The 21,635-nt window shown below is 38.4% G+C and overlaps 1 protein-coding gene across 2 annotated transcripts in view; it reads left to right on the top strand.

Moving 5' to 3' along the window:
- The window catches only part of ache (acetylcholinesterase), a 55,365-nt gene extending 36,236 nt beyond the window's left edge, over positions 1-19,129 (top strand). For both annotated transcript variants that reach the window (XM_044341126.1, XM_044341127.1), the window contains 5 exons: positions 1,898-2,120; positions 2,658-2,903; positions 4,025-4,217; positions 6,310-6,488; positions 14,650-19,129. In XM_044341126.1, the coding sequence (XP_044197061.1) occupies positions 1,898-2,120; positions 2,658-2,903; positions 4,025-4,217; positions 6,310-6,488; positions 14,650-14,771 (963 nt within the window). In that variant the 3' untranslated portion in view covers positions 14,772-19,129. The remainder of the gene's footprint in view (positions 1-1,897; positions 2,121-2,657; positions 2,904-4,024; positions 4,218-6,309; positions 6,489-14,649) is intronic.
- The last annotated feature ends 2,506 nt before the right edge of the window (positions 19,130-21,635 follow it).

The following is a 21,635-nucleotide window of genomic DNA, read 5'->3' as shown; positions in this document are numbered from 1 at the left end:
CTGTCGCCGTCAGGCCCGGAAGAATTGCATCCCCGGTACCTACGGTACAGTAGAAAAACGAGTACCACCACTTTTTCAGAATTTTGGCATCAACTTGGTCTTGTGACATCCCTGGAAGTCGTCCATGGAAACTGTTTGGAAAAGTGCAGGCACTTTTAAAAAATACTTGGCCAGTGATTGGATGAACCATCTGTCTGTCACCGTCTATTACTGTCTTACCTTGCGAGGTAGCTGGATTTGCAACGCTGATTGGTCCAAACCACACAAGCACATAACTAAGTCTGAAAAGATGGATTCTTGCACGATCTTGTGATGTCATGATCTCGCAAATCAAGCTGCCTCGCAAGGTAAGAAGATCATGGCACAATGAAAAAAAGCGAGTGCACGTGCTGCAGAAAGTTACCCAGAAAGTTACCAGCAGTGTGTGCATGTGTGTGTGTGTGTGTGTGTGTGTGTTTTTGTATGTTGTGCGTGTGTGTTGGCACTGTAGTCTATAACTTTGCCTATTCTAGGAAAATTTCAAGGAAAGGAAACACCCCAATTGCAAATTAAGTGCAATATGTAAGGAGGTATGTGATTGCTTCCACAGTTTTAACAGCCATGTTCATATTCAGCCTGTATTGTTATTAAGTCATCATACCATTAAGTAATAGCCTACCTATAATGAGAGCAATTGTATTAACCAGCTCTAAAATATTTATTTGGGTTTTACATATACATTGTTATTATCTTTTCAAATTATCTGAAAAGCATATTTTCAAAAATCAAATTGGCTTAAAGTTTTATTATTGTGGAGGTGTAAACAATATAAATACAGCAGTAGTAGTAGGTTTGTGTGTAGCCTAAGTGAAATTGTGTTCTTTGGTAAGCTATGTTTAGGCAAGTGAAAGACAAATGGACGAACATAGGCATAAATGACCAACTAACAGTTCTGGATCTGCAGATATTTTCATAAACAATCTGTTATTGGTATCAAGAATGGCACCCTCACTTTTTTGTCTGTTTGACTGCTGCATGTATGCAAATGATGTACTGTTATGTGTATGTATGCAAATTATGTATAATAATTAATTGTGCAAACAGCAGTGATTTGCATCTCATGTATCTAGGTCACCAAAGTGATACTCAAAAAATGTGTCCAGGGTTGGCAGGTCTGACATTGTGTCACTTTAATATACATTTCAGTGGATTGTCATAATTGAATGTTGAGGTTATATCATAGGCAACTCTGAAATAACAGATAATAATGTGCACTGCTAATATCTTAAATCAAGCTTGGTCTTGGTAACGAGCATGTCTTGAACTTAACTTTGGTGTCTTAACTACAGTCTGCCAGTGTCGCCCTGTGGTTGTTTTGCTATGGTATGATTTTTAGCCATATGCTGAATATATGCAGATTGCAGCTACAAACTTAATGAAAACTACAGTGCACATTTGCACAACGCCATTTTCTTAGTACGTCGATTATATGTGTGATTTTCTCATCCTCCCATAGCCAAGACGAAGCCACTAGCCAGCTGAATGAGTTACTGTAGCGAGTCGATTCTTCTCTCACACAACCTTTATGTTTCCAGCCCACTGAGAGGAATCTATCTCGGTGTTCCCACCCCTGCAGTGGGTGCTAGGAACTCTATATGGAACACAAAATGTTTTGTTTTCCCACCATTCTGTCAAACCTTTCTCTCCAGAGCATCACAGAACTCTTAGAGTTTTTCTTCCAGCTTCATTCGGCTTAGGTGCTGCGCAAAAACACTTTGCACTTTGCGCCTATGTCTTAAAATGGAAGTTGAAGCGGATTCAGTTACATTTAATTTCTCATTTTACATGTTTGCATATTTCACAGTCACTCAGATGAACCCAGTTGTGCACTTGGGGGTTGTCATTCTGTTCTGAGCAGGTGTTGCCATGGTCGGCCCTCTTCCGATTTTCATTCGTCCCAGTTGTGGATGGCGAGGTTCTGCCCGACACCCCTGATGCCATGCTCAACTCAGGCAACTTTAAAGACACTCAGCTCCTCCTCGGGGTCAACCAGGATGAGGGCTCCTACTTCCTGCTGTACGGTGCACCAGGCTTCAGCAAGGACAACGAGAGCCTCATCTCCAGAGAGGACTTCCTAGAAGGTGAAGCTCACTCAGCTGACAAGAATGGACAGAGACAGAAAGAATACCAAATCCAGCTCAAATCTGACTTAGATTGAAGTAGAATTTGAGATGTGCTCTACATGAATAAAGAAAAGCTTATTTAAACTGGACTGCAACAACCAGCACAGTTTCTGCTGAAAGCTCAATCCCATTACTTTCCATGAGTAATGACACATGGTTGAATGATCTGTACAATTATTATCTGTGCAGTTACCTGCTGTATATAATGAATAAGGTATAAATAGATGTGGCTAGTGTTGTGATGAAACATTAATGTCACCACAAAACAGAAAGTGAAGCAATAGTCTAAACTTTTTCTATATTTACATACACTGACACTTCTGCATAACCATTCTGATAATCTAACTAGTGAGAATAATGTGGGAATCACCATTATCAAATTCAGTCAAAACCTTTGCAGCCATTGAACTTTACCACATATTGTTCATCACAGCCACAGTTATACCACTAAGTCAATTAAAAAGGCACCTAAAACTTTAAACCTCACCCTGGCAGGTGTAAAGCTGAGTGTACCACATGCAAATGATATCGGCCTGGAGGCAGTGGTGTTGCAGTACACTGACTGGATGGATGAGAATAACGGGGTGAAGAACCGGGATGCCATGGACGATATTGTGGGCGACCACAATGTCATCTGCCCTCTGGCCCACTTTGCTCGCTCCTACGCCCAGCACAACGCCCTCAAAGCCAACATGGGGGGAGCTGGCTCTGGGGTCATGAACAGCGGAGGAAACTCACAAGGTAAGGTGTGTGTGTGTGTGTGTGTGTGTGTGTGTTGCAATCTGCTACCTACAACATTTTACTCCCCTGCTTCATGTCTGTGATCTTTTATATTTTTTATACTCTCAAAATAATTAACCATAATATCCACATTGCCTAGATTAACCTTCACAACACCACCACAATTTAAATCAAGTACAGAAATGGAAATAAATACCCATGTCCTGGTCCTGCCTTATCAGGACCTTACTTTGGCTAGTTATTAGGTAAAAAAAACATGTGAGGGAGCTTTCTGATTGGTGGTTCTTGTATAATTTTGTAAATAGTCTTGCTTATACAGCTAAAATATTGAATATTAAAGACTGGATGATAGTGTACATGTCATGTTTGATTTTCTCCATTCTCCATTCTCTTGGTGCACCAAAAAACACTGTATGTCTTGGTATTCTAGCATCAGATGGCTTGATTATGTTTCCAAATGTAATAAAAATGCAGTGTGTACAGTACAGTACAGTGCAGTTTGTTTGTGATTTTTGCTCAGAAGATAGATAGATGACCTTGAATGGTCACAGTTAACCAGTGGTTATATGGGTATATGTTTCTACTGATGACATGAACTGAATGATTGAACTACACTAATGTAGTTAGTGTTGGACAGGAACATAAAAACTGTGATGCAGGTTATATTTACTAGGGGTGTCACAATTTTCCAAATCCATGGTTCGATTTTCAACTTTCGATTTTTAGGTAAGGTAACAATTTGATTTGATTTTTGATTTAAACTGCTTGCTATGCCATTGATAAGACTATGGAGTCTTGATTTGTAAAGGTCACCAAATCCTTGGTTTTATATCCTGATAATTCGATGAATGAAAGAAATTGCTAGACCTATCATAACCATTTGGAATCAATATATTGTGTGGACAATCAGATATCATATTAAACATTCTAGTTTAAAACTTATTCAATCACTTAAGAAAAAGATCAGGATGTATCTCCCCGCATTGACAGTGAATTATCCATCATGACAGTGAATTATCCATCAAAAAACATTCTACCACCATCTGCGAAGGCTGGTGATTTCACAGCATTACTGTAGACAAAAAATAACCTCTCACCCTTTCATCTACCTGCTCCTCAAGGAGGGGTCTACCTTTACCTGTTTGACCACCGAGCATCTAATCTGGTGTGGCCAGAGTGGATGGGTGTGATCCACGGCTACGAGATCGAGTTTGTCTTTGGCCTGCCACTGGAGAAGAGACTCAACTACACCCTAGAAGAGGAGAAACTGAGCCGACGCATGATGAGATACTGGGCCAACTTTGCACGGACTGGGTGAGACATCACAGACTGCAAAGAGTGAATCTGCTATGTACTTATTAACTATAATAATCAGCAGATAGTATAGATTACACCAGAGGGGACAGACACATCTTGATTAGTTTGCTTCATTACTGAGTTGCTGTCAGTTACAGATCAGACCAGATCAGAAGATACAGAGTCTTCTGATCTGATCTCCATCCATCCAAAACTTTCCACAGCTCATCTGACAACACAAATCAAGTTGTCCAGCTGATTTTTCCTCTGTCAAATCATCGTACTCCACCCCATTGTCTGACCTAAAAGCAATAAATGATCATTCAACTTCTAAACTGATACACTGTGACTGAAAGTTGCTCAAATATATGTTGATATCGCTGACATTTCTTATTACTTATCAGCTCAGCAGATTTATCGACTAGAAATCAGCTCTGTAACACTTTCAGGTGTAATATGATTATTTAATTACAGGCTGCTATCCAGAATTGGTTTGCATCATAATGTGTGGAATATACAAATAAGTGGGGGGTTTTGCCAATAAAGTCCAGATTGTACTGTGAGTTTAACTGGATGCTACATAAAATTACCACAAAGTCTTTGTAGTGAAAGCGCTGATAGGAGCTCTGAACTTGTTCACGCAACATAGAAAAAGATCTCTCTGGACTTTGGAGGTTATGGAGAGGTTTGTAGTAAAATTTTAATTTAGCTAAACTTTGGAAAAAGACAGGTGGCTGAATTACACTGCCACTGCCAGACATTTCACTTCCCATTTAGCCTCTGTTCCACTAGGTTCTGTAACTCAATACAAGTTTCTCATCCAGCACTTCTTTCATTCATCTTTAAGAAAGAATGTTCCAGGAGTTTACTTTCCATATTCTAAGACAAACTGGCTCCACTACAGCAGCTGCTTTTAGAAGTTAAAATGTTCACAATTTATATTCAGTTTTTTAACACAAAAAAAAAAACTACAGCCCCCATGAAAATTTACGTCATACTTACGTCATTGTAACTTGGTTTCATGCAAATCCATTTCAATCAGGAGAGACTCAACTTCTTATGAAGTAAATGATATTTATTGAACAAGCATGATAGTTGAAGGTGGAAAAGTCTTTGTCAATTAAACCTCATCAAGATGTCACCGGATATGAAAGGGAAGAGATGAATGCGACGATAGAATAGGATAACCCCCCGATGGAGTCTAGACACTGGTTGTAGTGATGAAGAGGCGTATATCTAGCTGGAGTGGTGGAGCTTCCAATGAACTCGGCCCTAGTGCCGAGTGGAGAAGGCGAGATGGTGATCCAGGAAGGAAGGGGAGAGGAGCGAGCTTCCGTGACACGGCCATGGAGATGGATGGGGTGGAGGAGTATGACTTAATTCTCTGCCTAGGACGTCATTATTCCATGATATCTTTACATAGAAAATAGTTGTTTGCAGACCCCAGTGGCACTAAATGTCGTTTATTGCAACTTTAAGCTATTGCTCTCAGGACATCATTTCAGGGCACCCATTTTGAGGACTAGAAGAGTCTCCCTCATCCCTAGTGTTATTGATATGCTTAATGGCAAATAGCAATCTGGCTGCATTCTTTGAACTTCCCTTGCACACTTGCACATCTGCACTCTTGCACATTTGTACTTGGTATGAATTTCCATTTCCCTGCTCTAGCTCTGTGTTTCATTGTGTTAATGTATTGTTGATGTTGTCTTTTTGTATTCTGTCTTAATGTGAACCCTGGCTGCAAAACAAATTTCCCCTAGTGGGAAAATAAAGATAACCTTGAACCTGGAACCTTGAAACAGGCAAATTATTGTAGAGATCATGTTCAAAGTTTGTATATGGTATTGTCTTCTTTTTAGTTTTAGTTAACTTTTTATTATGTGATGTTTTATTTATTTGCACAAATAGTAAGACACAAAAAAATAATGAGTTAAATGGCTTATTGAGACACCTCACCAAAAAGGGAAAAAAAACAATAACATCTAAAATTAAGTTTTATCATAGAAGAAAATATAGGCACAAACATTCAGAAAAAATAGGAAATTATAATAACCTTCCTTCTTCCTGTATCCTTCCTTCTTCTTACCCTTCTCCTCCTCCCTGTCAGAAATCCCAATGTGAACCATGACAGCTCTGTGGAAAACAAGAGGCGCTGGCCTCTGTTCACTGTCAGCGAGCAGAAACACGTTGGACTCAACACTGAACCACTGAAGGTCCACAAGGGTCTCAGGAATCAGATGTGTGCTTTCTGGAACCGCTTCTTGCCACGACTCCTCAACATCACTGGTAAACTACTCAGCACATGACATCTGTACAGGAAACTATTCTTCACTAGTCATTTTCCTCCCAGTTAAACTCATGGCATGGTCACATCAGGAAACAATGCATTATAGGTCTGCAACATTATAGGTCTGAAGGTGTCCCTAAAAGGTCTTATCGTAAATTCTCACATAAAAGCTGATATTCAAACAATAGCTGAGTCTCTAATTACAGCTGGCATGAGTGGCTCAATCCAATAAAGACCAGTCTCTAAAAAAGGCCAGGTAAAAAACACTGTGGAGAGATGAAAATATCAGAACTAAAATTATAATGTATAGCCCAATCGATATCAGTATTTGAGAGTTTAAATATCTGACAGCTAACACAAAAACAAAACCTTTTGATGATTATCTCTAATTTGGTTGAAGAACTGTGAAGTTATGTATTTGAAGGGACATTTTATTTCATGGTAAATGCAGCTTCATTTAAATTTCCACAACACTTTGCATTTCTTTCATTTGGTGTTATTGTTGCTATTGTCATTGAAACTCCACATTCATCACTACTCAGCACATGACATCTGTACAGGAAACTATTCTTCACTAGTCATTTTCCTCCCAGTTAAACTCATGGCATGGTCACATGCTATTGTCATTGAAACTCCACATTCATCACTACTCAGCACATGACATCTGTACAGGAAACTATTCTTCACTAGTCATTTTCCTCCCAGTTAAACTCATGGCATGGTCACATCAGGAAACAATGCATTATAGGTCTGCAACATTATAGGTCTGAAGGTGTCCCTAAAAGGTCTTATCGTAAATTCTCACATAAAAGCTGATATTCAAACAATAGCTGAGTCTCTAATTACAGCTGGCATGAGTGGCTCAATCCAATAAAGACCAGTCTCTAAAAAAGGCCAGGTAAAAAACACTGTGGAGAGATGAAAATATCAGAACTAAAATTATAATGTATAGCCCAATCGATATCAGTATTTGAGAGTTTAAATATCTGACAGCTAACACAAAAACAAAACCTTTTGATGATTATCTCTAATTTGGTTGAAGAACTGTGAAGTTATGTATTTGAAGGGACATTTTATTTCATGGTAAATGCAGCTTCATTTAAATTTTCACAACACTTTGCATTTCTTTCATTTGGTGTTATTGTTGCTATTGTCATTGAAACTCCACATTCATCACAAGTCAAGACCGACATGTCTCAAATCAAGTCCAAGTCCTAGACTTAGTATTCCGAAAAGTATCACAGCTGTACATTGAATTCACATAAATAATAAATGCTTTTTGAAATTTGTATTTAAAACATTTATAACAGTTCTTGGCACTCTTGTTGGGGTTTGATATGCAATTTTATTACATCTGAATCTGTTATTGAATTAATTTGTCTTCAACTTTAGACATTTGTAACAGAAGTAGAAAATAACGGTACTGTAACAGTATTTGACGACAATTATAACTTCTCTTAGATCATTAGATCATTATTCATAAAACATGAAAATGAGCTGAGCAGCAGAAGATATGAAATATTGATTAAATATGTATCTGACACATTGAAATTACAGCTGTAATCTGCTGACTTAGCACACTTTATTTTTTACAAGCTACATGCTCTAAAAACTGAAGGTCCTGATTCATAATTAATAAGCTGATCAACTTAAAATATTGATACAAATGAAAGTTTAAAGGATAAGGCTGGCAATTTTCTATATTTCTCTTATTGTCAACAAATCTCATGTGCCAAGCCAAACCAACAATGAACTCTTACAATACTAGCAAGTATTTTGTGTGTATCCAAAGCCTGATATACCTTATTCCTGTGAGCTGCAATGATCGAGAGAGAGAGAGTTAAGTTCCCTTTCATCTTGTTTGTGGGCTTCGATGTTGTAAAAAACAGTGAGAGCTGCATCATCCAACCAGATGTTGTTTTTTGCAGACCAGCGCAGAATATCTAAACACAGAGCATCACTCAACTTTAGCTCCTAGTGACAGATCAAACATCAGAAATCCACATGACGGAATAACAACAGTAAGATATGTATTATTGTTGTTGAATGTTCAATGAGTGAAAACGAGTTAACATAAACGATGGACAGATAGATAACGGTTTGCTACTGGTGGTAGCTGGCCAGCTAACATTAGCCTTGTGCTTGGCAAGTTTACATTTAACTTACCAATTGAAAGTAAATAACACGTTATTATTAAAGAAAATAACATGCAGATAGACATTTAATTGTGTCCCATAGGCTGTAGGCCTAACTGTTAGCCCATGCACCACCCCAGTCTCACCAGAGCTGACTGACTGGTTTTATATAAAATAATCTGGAGATCTGATCTACATGAGGGAGTAATGTGTGCGTTTACTAGGGGTTTCACAATTTCGATTCTAAATCGAATTAAATGAGCATTTGATTTCGACCTTCAAATCAAAAGTAGGATCAGCAATTCTCCCTGTAGTTTTTTTCCTCTCCACCCCGCCTACTTCCACACATCCAATGAGAAAAAAACATTTCAAAGATGACACAGTGTAGGATACCAGTAGTCTGCAGCTGCATTTCACCATTGCTACTGCCAGAGTCGGAGATGATGGAGACACAGCAGGACGGGAGAATCCTCCTGCTTCCCTGAAGTGAAGGGTGTGGCAACATTTTGCCTTCCCCATGAGTTGTGTAAAAAACGAATGTGTAGTTGACAGAAAAAATGCAATTTGTAAGATATGCTACACACAGTAAAGTTGAAAATATAATGACAGATTCAGAAATTCCTGGATCAATAACTCGTAAGCGAAACACTGTTAAAACACAAACAACGCCTCTTTCCTACCATAGTAAGGTTAGACAACAAGCTAAAACCTAATTTTCACCACAACGAGCCATCCTCTGAGCTGAACTAACACCGTTGGTCTTTTTGTACAGCTGTGAGACAGGTGCACAGGGACCGTTTACAAAGTGTAACACACATAAACTTAGTTTCCTGGTTACTTTTTGCAGGTTGGGAAACTCAAGCTGTTGTTGTAAAGTACCCTTCTGCCATCTAGTGGTTCTCCTTTTTGTTACTGTGTTTAACAGTTTGTTCCCAACTGACTGGTGAAATAAGTTATTGTTAGGGACTGTTCATTATTTATCAGAGAGAGGAGGGTGGCTGGGGTATGACTCTGTTTTTTTGTTTTCTGTTTTTTTATCTTGACCCTCCCTCCACCTAAATAACCACACTTTATTATATTCATACCAAAGGTAGGTAGTATTGGAGAAAATAAAAAGCAAAGGCTGACCATTTCCAACCATTATGTTTAATAACAAACCGTGACTCTTAAAGCTTGGTCCTCTGACCCCCCTTCCCTCATCGGGGAAAAAAGCAAACTACCAGCCCATTTTACTGTGTCCTCTCCTATAGCAAGTTACTGTAAAAGTTACCTATGACAAGCCCAGCTCTGAAACAAAAATAAGACACTAACTTAGTCCAACCAGTTTAATGAGCAAACAGCATGGAGGGAGTGAGACTTATCACCAAAACAAACCTGTATGTGTACTTCAGCAGAATATGGGTGCATGACAGCCACCCCTCCTACCACACAAAACCAACATTTAATAAGCCTACACATCACACACACACACACACACCACAGCACACACACAGCCAACATTAGTGACATGTGACGTGCATAGTAATGACCGTTTTCCCAAATAAACCGTAACACACACAACAGTGGCAGCAGTGGCCAGAATAATATCAGTTATTAGATTTTAAAAACTTACCCTTTGATGATCACATTAACGAAAGTTACTTGAAAACAAAATCCTGGGGTTGAAAAAAGCTCTGGTGTAGGTTTTCCTTTGCTGATTAACTCCAATTTTTCATGAAAAGTTAATCTTGAAAAATAGGGGAGCACAATTCAGGAAATGTCACGATTTGTTTCGATTCTGATTCCAATTCTTGGGGTCATGATTCGATTCACAATCGATTCGCAATTCAAAACGATTCACAATTTAAAATCGATTTGATTTTGATTCAAAATCAATGCTCAATTCAATACATTCATAGATTTGATTGTAGATTGATGTTTTGAGTTACTCTTTCCATTTGACTGAGGTAGACACTTTTATAGGTAAAAAAGATCACGCTGAATCAAATGTAAACATTTGCTACTCAATGTCAACCCTGAGTAAGATTTATGTTCCTTTAGTTCACTCAGTCAATAGGAAACCAAGGCAGCCCTGCGACAGAGTCAAATGAATACTTAATACAAAAATAAAATTGACTGCAAAGATGAACTGCTAAGTGCAAAAATTCAATAATAACTTAAATTCATACTTCAAATAACAAAATCAAACAAACAATAGCTGCCTGCTACATTTAGCTGCAAAGTGCAAACAAGAAAATTGATCAAATTGGTCAGATTGATCACTATTAGCAGATGATTATTATAACCGATTTTGTTTCTTTTTCTTAATTTCTCATACAGATTACCATCTAATTGACATTTGTATACTTATTACATGAATATAATGTAATGAAATGGGCAGCTCCGCTATTTACTGAATTTTATTGACTGTTTCAAAATACAGAACAGCTGCTTTTGGCAGTTTGTCATAAGCTTCAAGGAGACTACGTTTTTCATTGAGATAAAATGACTCTCATTCTCATCCTCAGGTAACCAGCTGGCAGGCTGACGGGTTGTGCGTTGTGCGTTTAGGCTGCGGGGGTAGGGGCTGCAGGGGCCGCAGCAAGAAAGTTGAACCAGAATCAACTTTTGGAGAAACAAAACCTGTAACGCTGTACAACCTGCCAACCTTTGTTTGATAACGTGAAAAGTAAAGTTAGGCTTTGCTGACAGTTTCCCGACTCATTTCAAAAAGACGAGAGAGAGAGAGTAGTGGTCGAGCTAAAGAGGAGATGGATGAGGAGAGGAAGGGCTGCTAACCTTAGTGAGGAAGCTGGTGAATCAGATTAATAACCATTTTTATCTGACTGTTTCACAGCGGCTACGTTCTAAAGCACAAACATCCCCATACACCTCCGCTCAACCCTGCAGCTGTGGTAGTGAGAAATCCTTTGAATGAGAGGAATAAAATGTTATTTTCTGACTGTTTCACAGCGGTTACAAATAAATAAGCCCACATCCACACAAACCTGCGGAGGTGAGCTGCAACGCCTGATAACAGTCTTGTCAAGCTACTTCTTTCCTTCGAGATAAGAAAATCCAAAATATGTCCAAATGATTGCCGTCATTGCCGATGGGGCAGGTTGCATTTGTTTTTCTGTCAAGTACTCCATTGCTCGCGGCCTCTCCATGACACACACTTCACTTCCTTCTTGCCCCCGGAGTTGTGACCACCGGTGTGGTGTCACTGTGCCATCTATGGGATTTAGCAAGCTAACTCATGTCAGGAAAAAAATGGAAAACAGCGTCAATTCTTGGAATTTCTGAATGATTCTGAATCGACAGAGATAGAATCGCAATTCTTATGTGAATTGATTTTTTTGCGCACCCCTATTGAAAAAGGCATGGTTAATCCTCACTAGCCATGGTTACTCCCGGCTTGTTTTCTGTTTTTTTCTCGCTTGATTGTGACCGCTCAATTTCAGTGCGCCAGTGCACTGCTTAACACATAACAGCAAAGGCTGGGAACACTGTTTAAATGGAGTGTAATCTGTCAGCCAGCAGCAGCAACCATGTAATTGTCAGCTGACAAAACAAACAACAGTGTCAGCCTACAGGGCAAAAGCCATGTTAGCTTTCCTAGCTGACAAATACTTGCCAGTATGGACAGTAATGTTCACAATATGATTTCATGTAAGCCTGAATGACACTTATCAGTTCTCTGTCTTATCAGTCTTCCTTGACTTGTTTGCGTTTGTATGGGTCATGTAGTCATGGTGACGTAAACGCTGCTATCGCCGCTGAAATTTGGCAGCGGAACCAGCATATCTGCCCACTACAATAACTGTTCAGTGGTGTGCAGGCTCTGCCTACGGTACACCTATGGTATACCGCAGGTACCCATTCACACCGTTATATCACACTTAATACCATGTAGCCTCTTTTTAAAGAAGAATTTTAAAATGTAAATGACAGTTGTCAGGGCATAAAACCAATAATCTGTTGATCTTTACAAATCAAGACTTGATAGTCTAACAATGGTATAGCCATCAGTGCTGGAAAAGAAATGCTTTGATCAAAAATCAAGTCGAATCGTGACTTAAAATCAAAACTTAAATTGAATCATAGATTTGGAGAATCGCGACACCCCTAATGTTTAACTGTAGTCCAGCTGCTGGAAACAGCTGCCCAGCTAAACAGATGCAAAAAATACTGTCACTCCAACTTTATCTGTCCATTTACTGCCACCACTAAAATGCATTTATTCTCAGAGCAGGGGAGTGTCGCTCTTACAGTTCATCACTTTTGCGTTGATTTTGTTGGAAGTATGTGTAATTAGAGTCCTGCTTTCTGACACTCAGCTCTCAGCCTGCATTAACCAAGTAGCTTCCTCTGTTCAAGATACTAGATTCATTATTGGTTAATATATTTTTAATCAGTTGAATTATTAACAGAAAATAACCGATAATCAACTGATCATTGACATCCTTACTTTATATCATCTGTTTTCTCTGTACTACTAGGCTTAAGTGTGAAGGAACATAACCAAGCTATGTGAAATTTCTTAATAACCTAAACGTGGGTGGGGGTTGATGTGTTTTAAAGCCAGGCACCACAGTTGAATAGGAACAAAATAATTTTGTTCTTCTATCAGACTGAAACTCATTAATATAGACCCACATACAATATATTTCTGTATTATAACCTTTATTCTTTATCATGAAATTATGCAAATTACGCAAACTCATGAAATAAGTCAGAACAAATATAGCAATTTCAGATGTGTTGTCTTCCCTTAATCTTATGTGTATAGTAATAATTAATTAATAAGAAAGATAAAAACATATGTACTGAAAGGTTATGTAGATGGTTGATTATTTGAAAGAGTTTGCAGAAAAAGAAAAAATATCAGTTTCATTTTATAGATTGAAAATGGCATTGAAATGACAAAAAAGAAAACTGGCACTAGAAAAGCTCAACAGTTCAAAAGTGTCTTCTTTCCTCAAAAGACTATTGGTCTAGAGTATTTAAACTTGATGGCAGCATTAGAGACCATGGTTATGTGTGGAATGGTGCTGAAATCTCATAATTTTACATACTGTTTTGTGTAGCAGGTGTCAAGTAATGTAACCTGTAACATGTTTTACAACCCTGTGAGTATTTCCATGTGATGCTACTTTATACTTCCACTCCACTACATTTCAGAGGGAAATATTGTACTTTCTACTCCACTACATTTATTTGACAGCTTTAGTTACTTTTCAGATGAAGATTTGACACAATGGATAATATAACAAGCTCTTAAAATACAACACATTGTTAAAGATGAAACCAGTGGTTTCCAACCTTTTTGGCTTTTGACGTCTTACAAACAGCAGTGTGTAGTCGGGGTCACATTTCACATGTCTATGAGTTGTTAACAGCTCCACCAAATAGTGATTTTTCCCTCTAAACTTCTCGCATGCTTTCATTTCAATAAATGTTCAAATGATCCAATATTTCACCAAAAATCCAAGATTAGAGAAAAAGTCAAAAGCTGAAAACAGATTAGTGTATCAGAACTTTGGCTCGACCCCTAGGTTGGGAACCACTGGACTAAACTAGCTAACTGTATATAAAGTAGTGTAAACTAGCTCCACCTCCAGCAGCTACAACAGTAACATGCTGCTCTAACACTGATGCTTCACTATTAATAATCTAATGATGTCATATATAATAGTATATCAGTCAGAGGGACCAAACCATGGATTTTGCAAACAGGACTTTTACTTGTAATGGAGTATTTTTACATTACTGTATTGGTTCTACTTAAGTACTTGGATCTGAGTCCTTCTTCCACCACTGTTGTCAGTACACTTAGTAAGGAAGTTCTGAATGTGCGCTCATTCTCAAACACAAGAAGAAATTGACGAATTGGATTCTATGCATAGAAATTTGTGTATATATGGTTTAAGCACAAAACTAATAAATGAAGCCGCACATTAACCTTACTGGTAACAGGACTGAATTAGTGTGAAGCGCTGCTTAAACCAACATTATCTTTATGTCCCTGTGTTTCTCCCGTCAGATAACATAGATGAGGCAGAGCGTCAGTGGAAGGTGGAGTTCCACCGCTGGTCCTCCTACATGATGCACTGGAAGAGCCAGTTCGACCACTACAGCAAGCAGGAGCGCTGCACTGACCTCTGAGAACCTCAGCTGAGAGATGAGAGAATGATGGGGAGGGGGGAGGCAGAGAGAACAAGCTATGGCCATTTCCCTCCATAGCCCCTCAGTGAATTCTAACTTCATTTCAAACTTTTTTTGTTTTGTTTTCTATTTCAATACACACACAAACACAGGCACTGATGATTCTTATTTATATTATTTATACTATTTATTTATGTGTTTTTGTTTCTTCTGACATTGTGTGTGTCTGTGGAAATTAAGGGCTATGGAGGGAACTCGTCATCAATATGGAGGAATATTTGAAATGTCAAAGACGTGTCATTACCTCGGGTGTGTGCGTGTGTGTGTGCGTGCGTGCGTGTGTGTGTGTGTATGTGTGTGTATGTGTGTATGTGTGTGTGTGTGTGTGTGTGTGTGTGTGTGTGTGTGGCTTGGAAGCCCCCAGTTGAACTCAGATCTCGACAGGCCCATGACACTGCTGGTTTACTGCTGACTCACTTGTCTTTGTGTTAATCTCATACCGTCAACTTTTGTTTTCTGAGGATTCCTTCTTTTCAACATATCAGGGTTTTGTTTTTGTTTTTTTGACTCAACAGTACTGTTCATTTGTGTCTTATGTTTCTGTTGAAGCCTTTTAGTCTTGTTCTTGTTAATTAATTACTGTTATGACCACTATTCCCATTACTTCTCGTAATTTGCCTGACTTTGTCTTGTGTATTTCTCATGTGGTAAAGCCATAAACCGGGTTAGATCCAAGTGTTTTTGTGTGAAAAAAGACTCCCTAAGCTTTTCTTCTGTACTGGGAAAACCACTTTATGCTAGCTTGATGTTACATGTAGGTTTGGCATGATTGCTGACAAAAGTTAGATCCTTCCATTTCTAATATAGATGGTGTTTGATGTTCAGATGCACTGATTTTTATAACATTTCAAAAGTTCATGTTAAATCAGCTTGATGGTTGAATAGAAACAGAAACAATTCCTGTTTATGTTTATGGTCCTCCTCAGGTATGCCGCTGTCTGCAGTTTATATTTGTCCCTTGCTTTTTTCCATATCAGCACAGATAGACAGAATAGCATGCAGACGGTGAGCAGAGGAAGAAGTGTAAATGTGAAAGGAATGTGGCTGCTGATAATGTAAAAACTGTCAAAATGTCATAAAATATCTCTGCAAACGATAAACGCAAACTTCTGATCGAAGGGATACCTTGAATTCTGTCAACTTTCTCTTCAGACTCCTTTGTTCTTCATGTCGACATAATTAAGGTAACCCTTTAAATATATAACGTCTACATGTTGTCTGTACAGGTCTGTGTGTGTGTCTTTCAATCCGAAACCTTTGGTGAGATGTAAGAATCATGGACTCATGACCTCAGTCCTTCTGAAATTTTGGTCCTGGCTCTGTGTGGGAGCCATTAGTCTACTGAACAACTGCACTAAATGATGTGTGTGCTTCCACTCAGTGTCGTGTACAGCTGTAATGTATTTCATTAACATGTCTGTGTGTGTGTGTGTGTGACACCCCTTCCTCTCTGTTCCCTTCACTGCTTTATCTGTCTGTCCTGTCATTTATCTTTCTCTTCTTATCCTTCCATGTCCTCACATCTCCCTATTTCTTTCCTTTCCTTCATTGCCCACCACTGCCCGCCACTATCCTCTCCTTCCCCCTGTCTCTAACCCATCCTCCATCTCCTCTGTCCTTCTCCTCCTGCATCTGTTCCTCTCCCTCCATCTCCTCTCTGTTGCCCTGCTTTCCGCCTCTCCGTCTTCCTCCTCTTTAATCTTCCTCTCTACTCCGGCTGTCATCTTCATCTCTAATCAACCTCCACCCACCCTCCTGTCTTTCCTACTCTCTTCCTTTCATCCTTCGCTCCCTCCTCTCCCTTCCTCCTCTCACTTTTGTGTCAGACCACTCCTTTATTTGCCCCTCCCCCATCTCTTTCTCCTTCCACCTCATCTAACTTTTCTCCCCCTTCATCATCTTCCTCATCTCTCCTTCTTCATCCATCTCTCAGTTGCATCGCTCTTCCCTTTCCTCCACCCCCCCACCCCCCACCATCCTGCTCTCTGTCCCTGCCCCCTCTCCCATCTCTCTCTGTCCTCCTGCATTTTCGTTAGTCTAATGGAGGCAGAGTAATTCACTCAGCAGCAGGATAATGTGACAGAGCGCTGGCTCAGCCTCTGGCCTGCCAGCTAACAGGACACGATGGATTTATGGATGGATGGATGGATGGAAAGAAAAAGGAGGTGGAGGTAGAGAGATGAGGCTGGGAGAGAGGGATGGAGGAGGCAGAAGGAGAGGCGAGATCTGATGGAAAAATGACAAGACAGTAAAGAAATACATCATTACATAACTCTTGTCCATAGAAAAACTGTATGTGTGTGTTCATGCTGGATGTCATCATGTTTAACTGCAGCTCACACATATCACACACATCGCACTGTTGACATCATAAATCTTTAAAATGTAATAAACATTCTAAACTTAAATTGACACTGACACACATTATGAGTTCACTTAATAATTAATTCTGATATCCACCTCAGATTTGGTTTCCTTACATGCAGGGCTGCACCCAACAATTTTATTGGCCACCAGCCCTCGCCAAAATATACAGTAGCTGGTGCAGTGTTGTTTAATGTTATCAGAAGTGACACTGACACTAGTGACTTTAGGAGTGTGGTGTACTGAAAAGTAACGCAACAAAACCATAAGACCTTTAAGCTAGCTGTTACACAAACTGCTTAGTTAGTTTTTTTCACCCTGGAACACAAGTGGCTGACTGTTAGATCAGGTTTACTACTAAACTTGACTCATTAATACATCAACAGAAGAGTAAATAGTATTTATTGTATATAGACATGCTTTCCATTAATCCATTTATATTTAGTTTTATGTACTGAAAGCATTTATTTGAAAACAATCACTTACCTTTAAATTACAGAAAGAGTGAAAATCAACTCAAACTGAAAAAATTAACCAGTTGAAATTTAAATAATGGAAATCCATATGGTGAATTACAAAATGTAAAACTAGACAAATTAAATACTTGAGTCAAAATTTGCACAAAAAATGTACTTAATATTTTAACTATTTCATAGAAAAGTCTCAGAGAATGCCATTTTATATTTTGTGTGCACTAGATATAATAACTTTGTTGTATCTACAATTATATACAGTTGTATATACTGTGTGCACAAGTTACTATCTAATGGGAACAAGATTCAGAAGATCCATATGTTTTTAGTTATTATGTAGTGCACAAAGCATTTGGATCTTGTACGTACAAGCTAACAAGTAACTGATCTTGTTCCAACAAGATAACTTAGTGAACACAATACCCATATGTTGAGTCATTATCTGGTGTGTACAAGATAACAAATCTTCAAAGGCCTCTCAAGGAAACATTTCTGACTTGTTACATTGTCACTTGCTAAATGGGACTTTTGACTTTGGCTGCCTTCTCACTTCACCTGTGTGTGTGTGTGTGTGTGTGTGTGTGTGTGTGTGTGTGTGTGTGTGTGTGTGTGTGTGTGTGTGTGTGTGTGCGCGTGCATGTGTGTGTGTGTGTATTCACTGACTGTACTCATCTGTCAACCTCTGCCATTTATTTTTATTTGAACACTGGGAGAGAACTGCATCAGCACTCTGATTGGTTGATGGCTGTCCCAGGGGAAGCATCTGTGTTGGCATGTGAAGCTCCTGTTTATGGACTAGAGTAGTGGTAGTCTAGCTTTAAAAAGAACTAAATATGAATAAATAATTATACCTGATGTTTAAAAAATACCAGTGAGGAATGCATGTGTGAATGGCTGTGTGAGTGACAGCTCCTCCAGCTCCTCTCATGCAATGGGAGACCCCGCTTAAGCCCCACTCCTTCCCTTGCCCTCCTATCAAATCCTTGTGCATGTCCTGAACTCCACCCGTCCCCAGTCCCCCTTACCAAACTCGGACTGTTATTTTCTGTAAAATTTGTACTTTTGAACAAAACTATTATCAAAGTAAGTAATATATCTCTAATGTTAGGTACGTTTGATGTTAGCAATAACATAAATACATCAGTAAAGGAATATATTTGATATTTAAATGCAGTGAAAATATAACGTGATAAAACAGCAATGATGATGGATAGAGGTTGTATTTTAAAAGCAATATTATTCTGAGTATTAACTAAAAATGAGTGCCATAAATCTTTTTTCTTGTATTGTTCTGTTTGTTTGACTTTGTTTCCAGTCCTCTGCCTCATCGTTGTTTGTTCCGGTCACTAGTACTGTAAATGTTGAAGGCTTCTGTAGCTTCCCAGTATGTCTCTGTGTATCATGAATGCTGACTTGGTTAAGCTATAGCAACAGAAATAAAGACACCCTGCTGCTTCTGTCCACCTCAAGCTTTTATTGAGTCTCAGCATGCACCATCAGCACCTCCAAGATTTTTTATCATATGAATCAAGGCTGATAGGAATCTGTCTCAATGTACAAAGAGACATAACAGGACAGCACATAGACTACACTCTTGCTGTAATTTACGATTGCTTACGCTCAATTTTCACATCTTACATAGCATGCAATATGAAAATATATCTATCAAATAATCATTAATCAAGTTTATTAGAGCATCACCACATTGTATATATTCATCACTGAATTATAATCATTATTGTACTGTAAAATAAAATAGTCATAATCATATAATGCTGTAACAAGTTCCTCAAAACAGACTGCAGTGGTCATTTCATCAACGCTATACAAATGGCAATGAGAAGAATGCAACTTTCACAAAATAATATGTGAAATGATGAATCCCTTTTGGAAAATTTATTTTTAAAATTTATTTTCAATACTGTGTTCCTGTAGATTATGGCTTTATGTTATAGTAATTCCTACTTTCATAAAGGGCAAAGACATGAAATAAGGTAAAATTTAACTTAATCACTGAAAATACAGTAAAGCATAATAAAACTGGAAAGCAAAACTCACTTGAGCATGAACTTGTGCTTATATGAATTGGCTGTATTTGAAAACTTGTAATTTACTGTTTTGCATTTTGTATGTAAGGACAGTGTTTTGTGTTTACACCTAAGAATTTAACAGTTTGACTCTTTTCTGTAAGAGTTTTGTACATTAAAAACCAAAGTAATTTAACAAAATCAAGGAGCCTATCTTAAATATGACCACAGAGATTTTGCATTTGAAATTCATTTTTGGGCCTCCCTGTGGCAGCAGCTGTCTAGTTTGCTAAAACCTCAGCTTTGCTGTGGTGAGTGAATCAGGGCTGGAGCTGAGAGGCAGGTTAAACCTGGATGAACTGGTCCAATTCTTCTAATGACAGGGTTCCTCCAAAGCATCCTGTGGCTGAAATCCCCGAAGGATCACACACACACAGAATAAAGCTTCAGCACATATACACATGGGAAAAAGAACTATATTGCTTTAAATCAGACATAATAAAGTTTTGAAGACTGTGCAGGACAAACACAGAGAGGAAGGTGAGGCAGTCTCGTGTTTCCAGAGGAAAGAAGTGTGAGAAGTGTTCAGTCACAGACTTATAAAGGTTTCATGCTGCCACCTAGTGTTTTTTCTATGTATAACTGATGATCATTATACTGAACACGTGTGGTGTGTCTTTCTAATACTGCACAAACATTTGGTCTAATTGATTTGACAGTGATTCAGGTGTCAGTGACAGGATTTGACAGTTTTTCTTGGATATCCTACAAGGTTTATCTACTGTTTTAGTCCTGCCCTTACATAAAGACTTGAGAAATACAGATTAAAACTGTACAGCAGATATCAGATATTCTTTTTTTCATACTGGATCTGCTACTCCCCCAGAGCCACAGATGGCACTGATGTCTCAAACAGTTTATTCATGAAACAGCTGTAATTAAATATTAGTAACAATAACTTGATTTGTGTGGCACAAATCAAGTTTAAGTACACCCTCCATTTAAAAATGTGTTTTAAGATGAGCACAGAGAAACTTTCCTCCTTCAGCAGATGAATGTGAAAACAAACTGCACAGTGAAAAAAATAACATCCAAGTGAAGTAACAAGAAGAAAAATATACTTTTGAGCGGAAGATGTTTAACTGCAATCATGATTTGTGACACCACAACTAATTTGGAGCCAATCATGGTCCAGTAAGCGACTTACACAAGTGTGATGTGAAAACTTGAAGCCTCAAGTGCAGATACACTGAGAATGGACTTAACAGTGAAGTAGGAGACATTTTGTGTCCAGCAGTTTTGAAATAAAAAATATTCACATATTCACATATTCACAGACTCTGATTTTTTCAATGAGGAAACCTTTAACTCACCTTCTTCTATCTTTAAATTAAAGGTTTCCTTCCTTTTTATAGTTAAAGTCAAAGTTCTTCATAAACCATAAATGAAGACAAGAATTTTGTAAGCGCCTTGCTCTTAAGCTGTGACAAGTGACAAGAACAGGAGACACACAGGTATACTGAATTATAAAGCACATTTATTTACAACAAACACATTGAGTTGCAAAATTAAAAATAAAGCAGCAGAAAGCTATGAGGGGAGGGAGGGGGGTGTCTCAACAAACAAGGACAACAATATGGACATACATAAGAAAATCATAAATAAAACAAAGGTAAAACAAAATGCAGACAGAGGCTAATGACAAGCTGGAAGCTGTAAATATGAAAATGCTGTAGGAATGTCTGACTTGACAGACATGATATCATTATAAAGTTGACAGTGAGATTTGTTTAAAATGCAACAGCAAGGTGGTTGACAAGGGAGTAATATTGAATTATCTGTACACAGAAGGGTTATGAAGCCTCAAATTTGCTGGACAAATTGTTGTAGAGGGGAGTCTTGACTGTACTGACTGGAAGGAGGAATAAAGCAGCAGATAG

The sequence above is a fragment of the Thunnus albacares genome, chromosome 22 (genome assembly GCF_914725855.1).
Source record: "Thunnus albacares chromosome 22, fThuAlb1.1, whole genome shotgun sequence".
Lineage (NCBI taxonomy): Eukaryota > Metazoa > Chordata > Actinopteri > Scombriformes > Scombridae > Thunnus > Thunnus albacares.
This window is presented reverse-complemented; position numbering and strand designations above follow the sequence as displayed.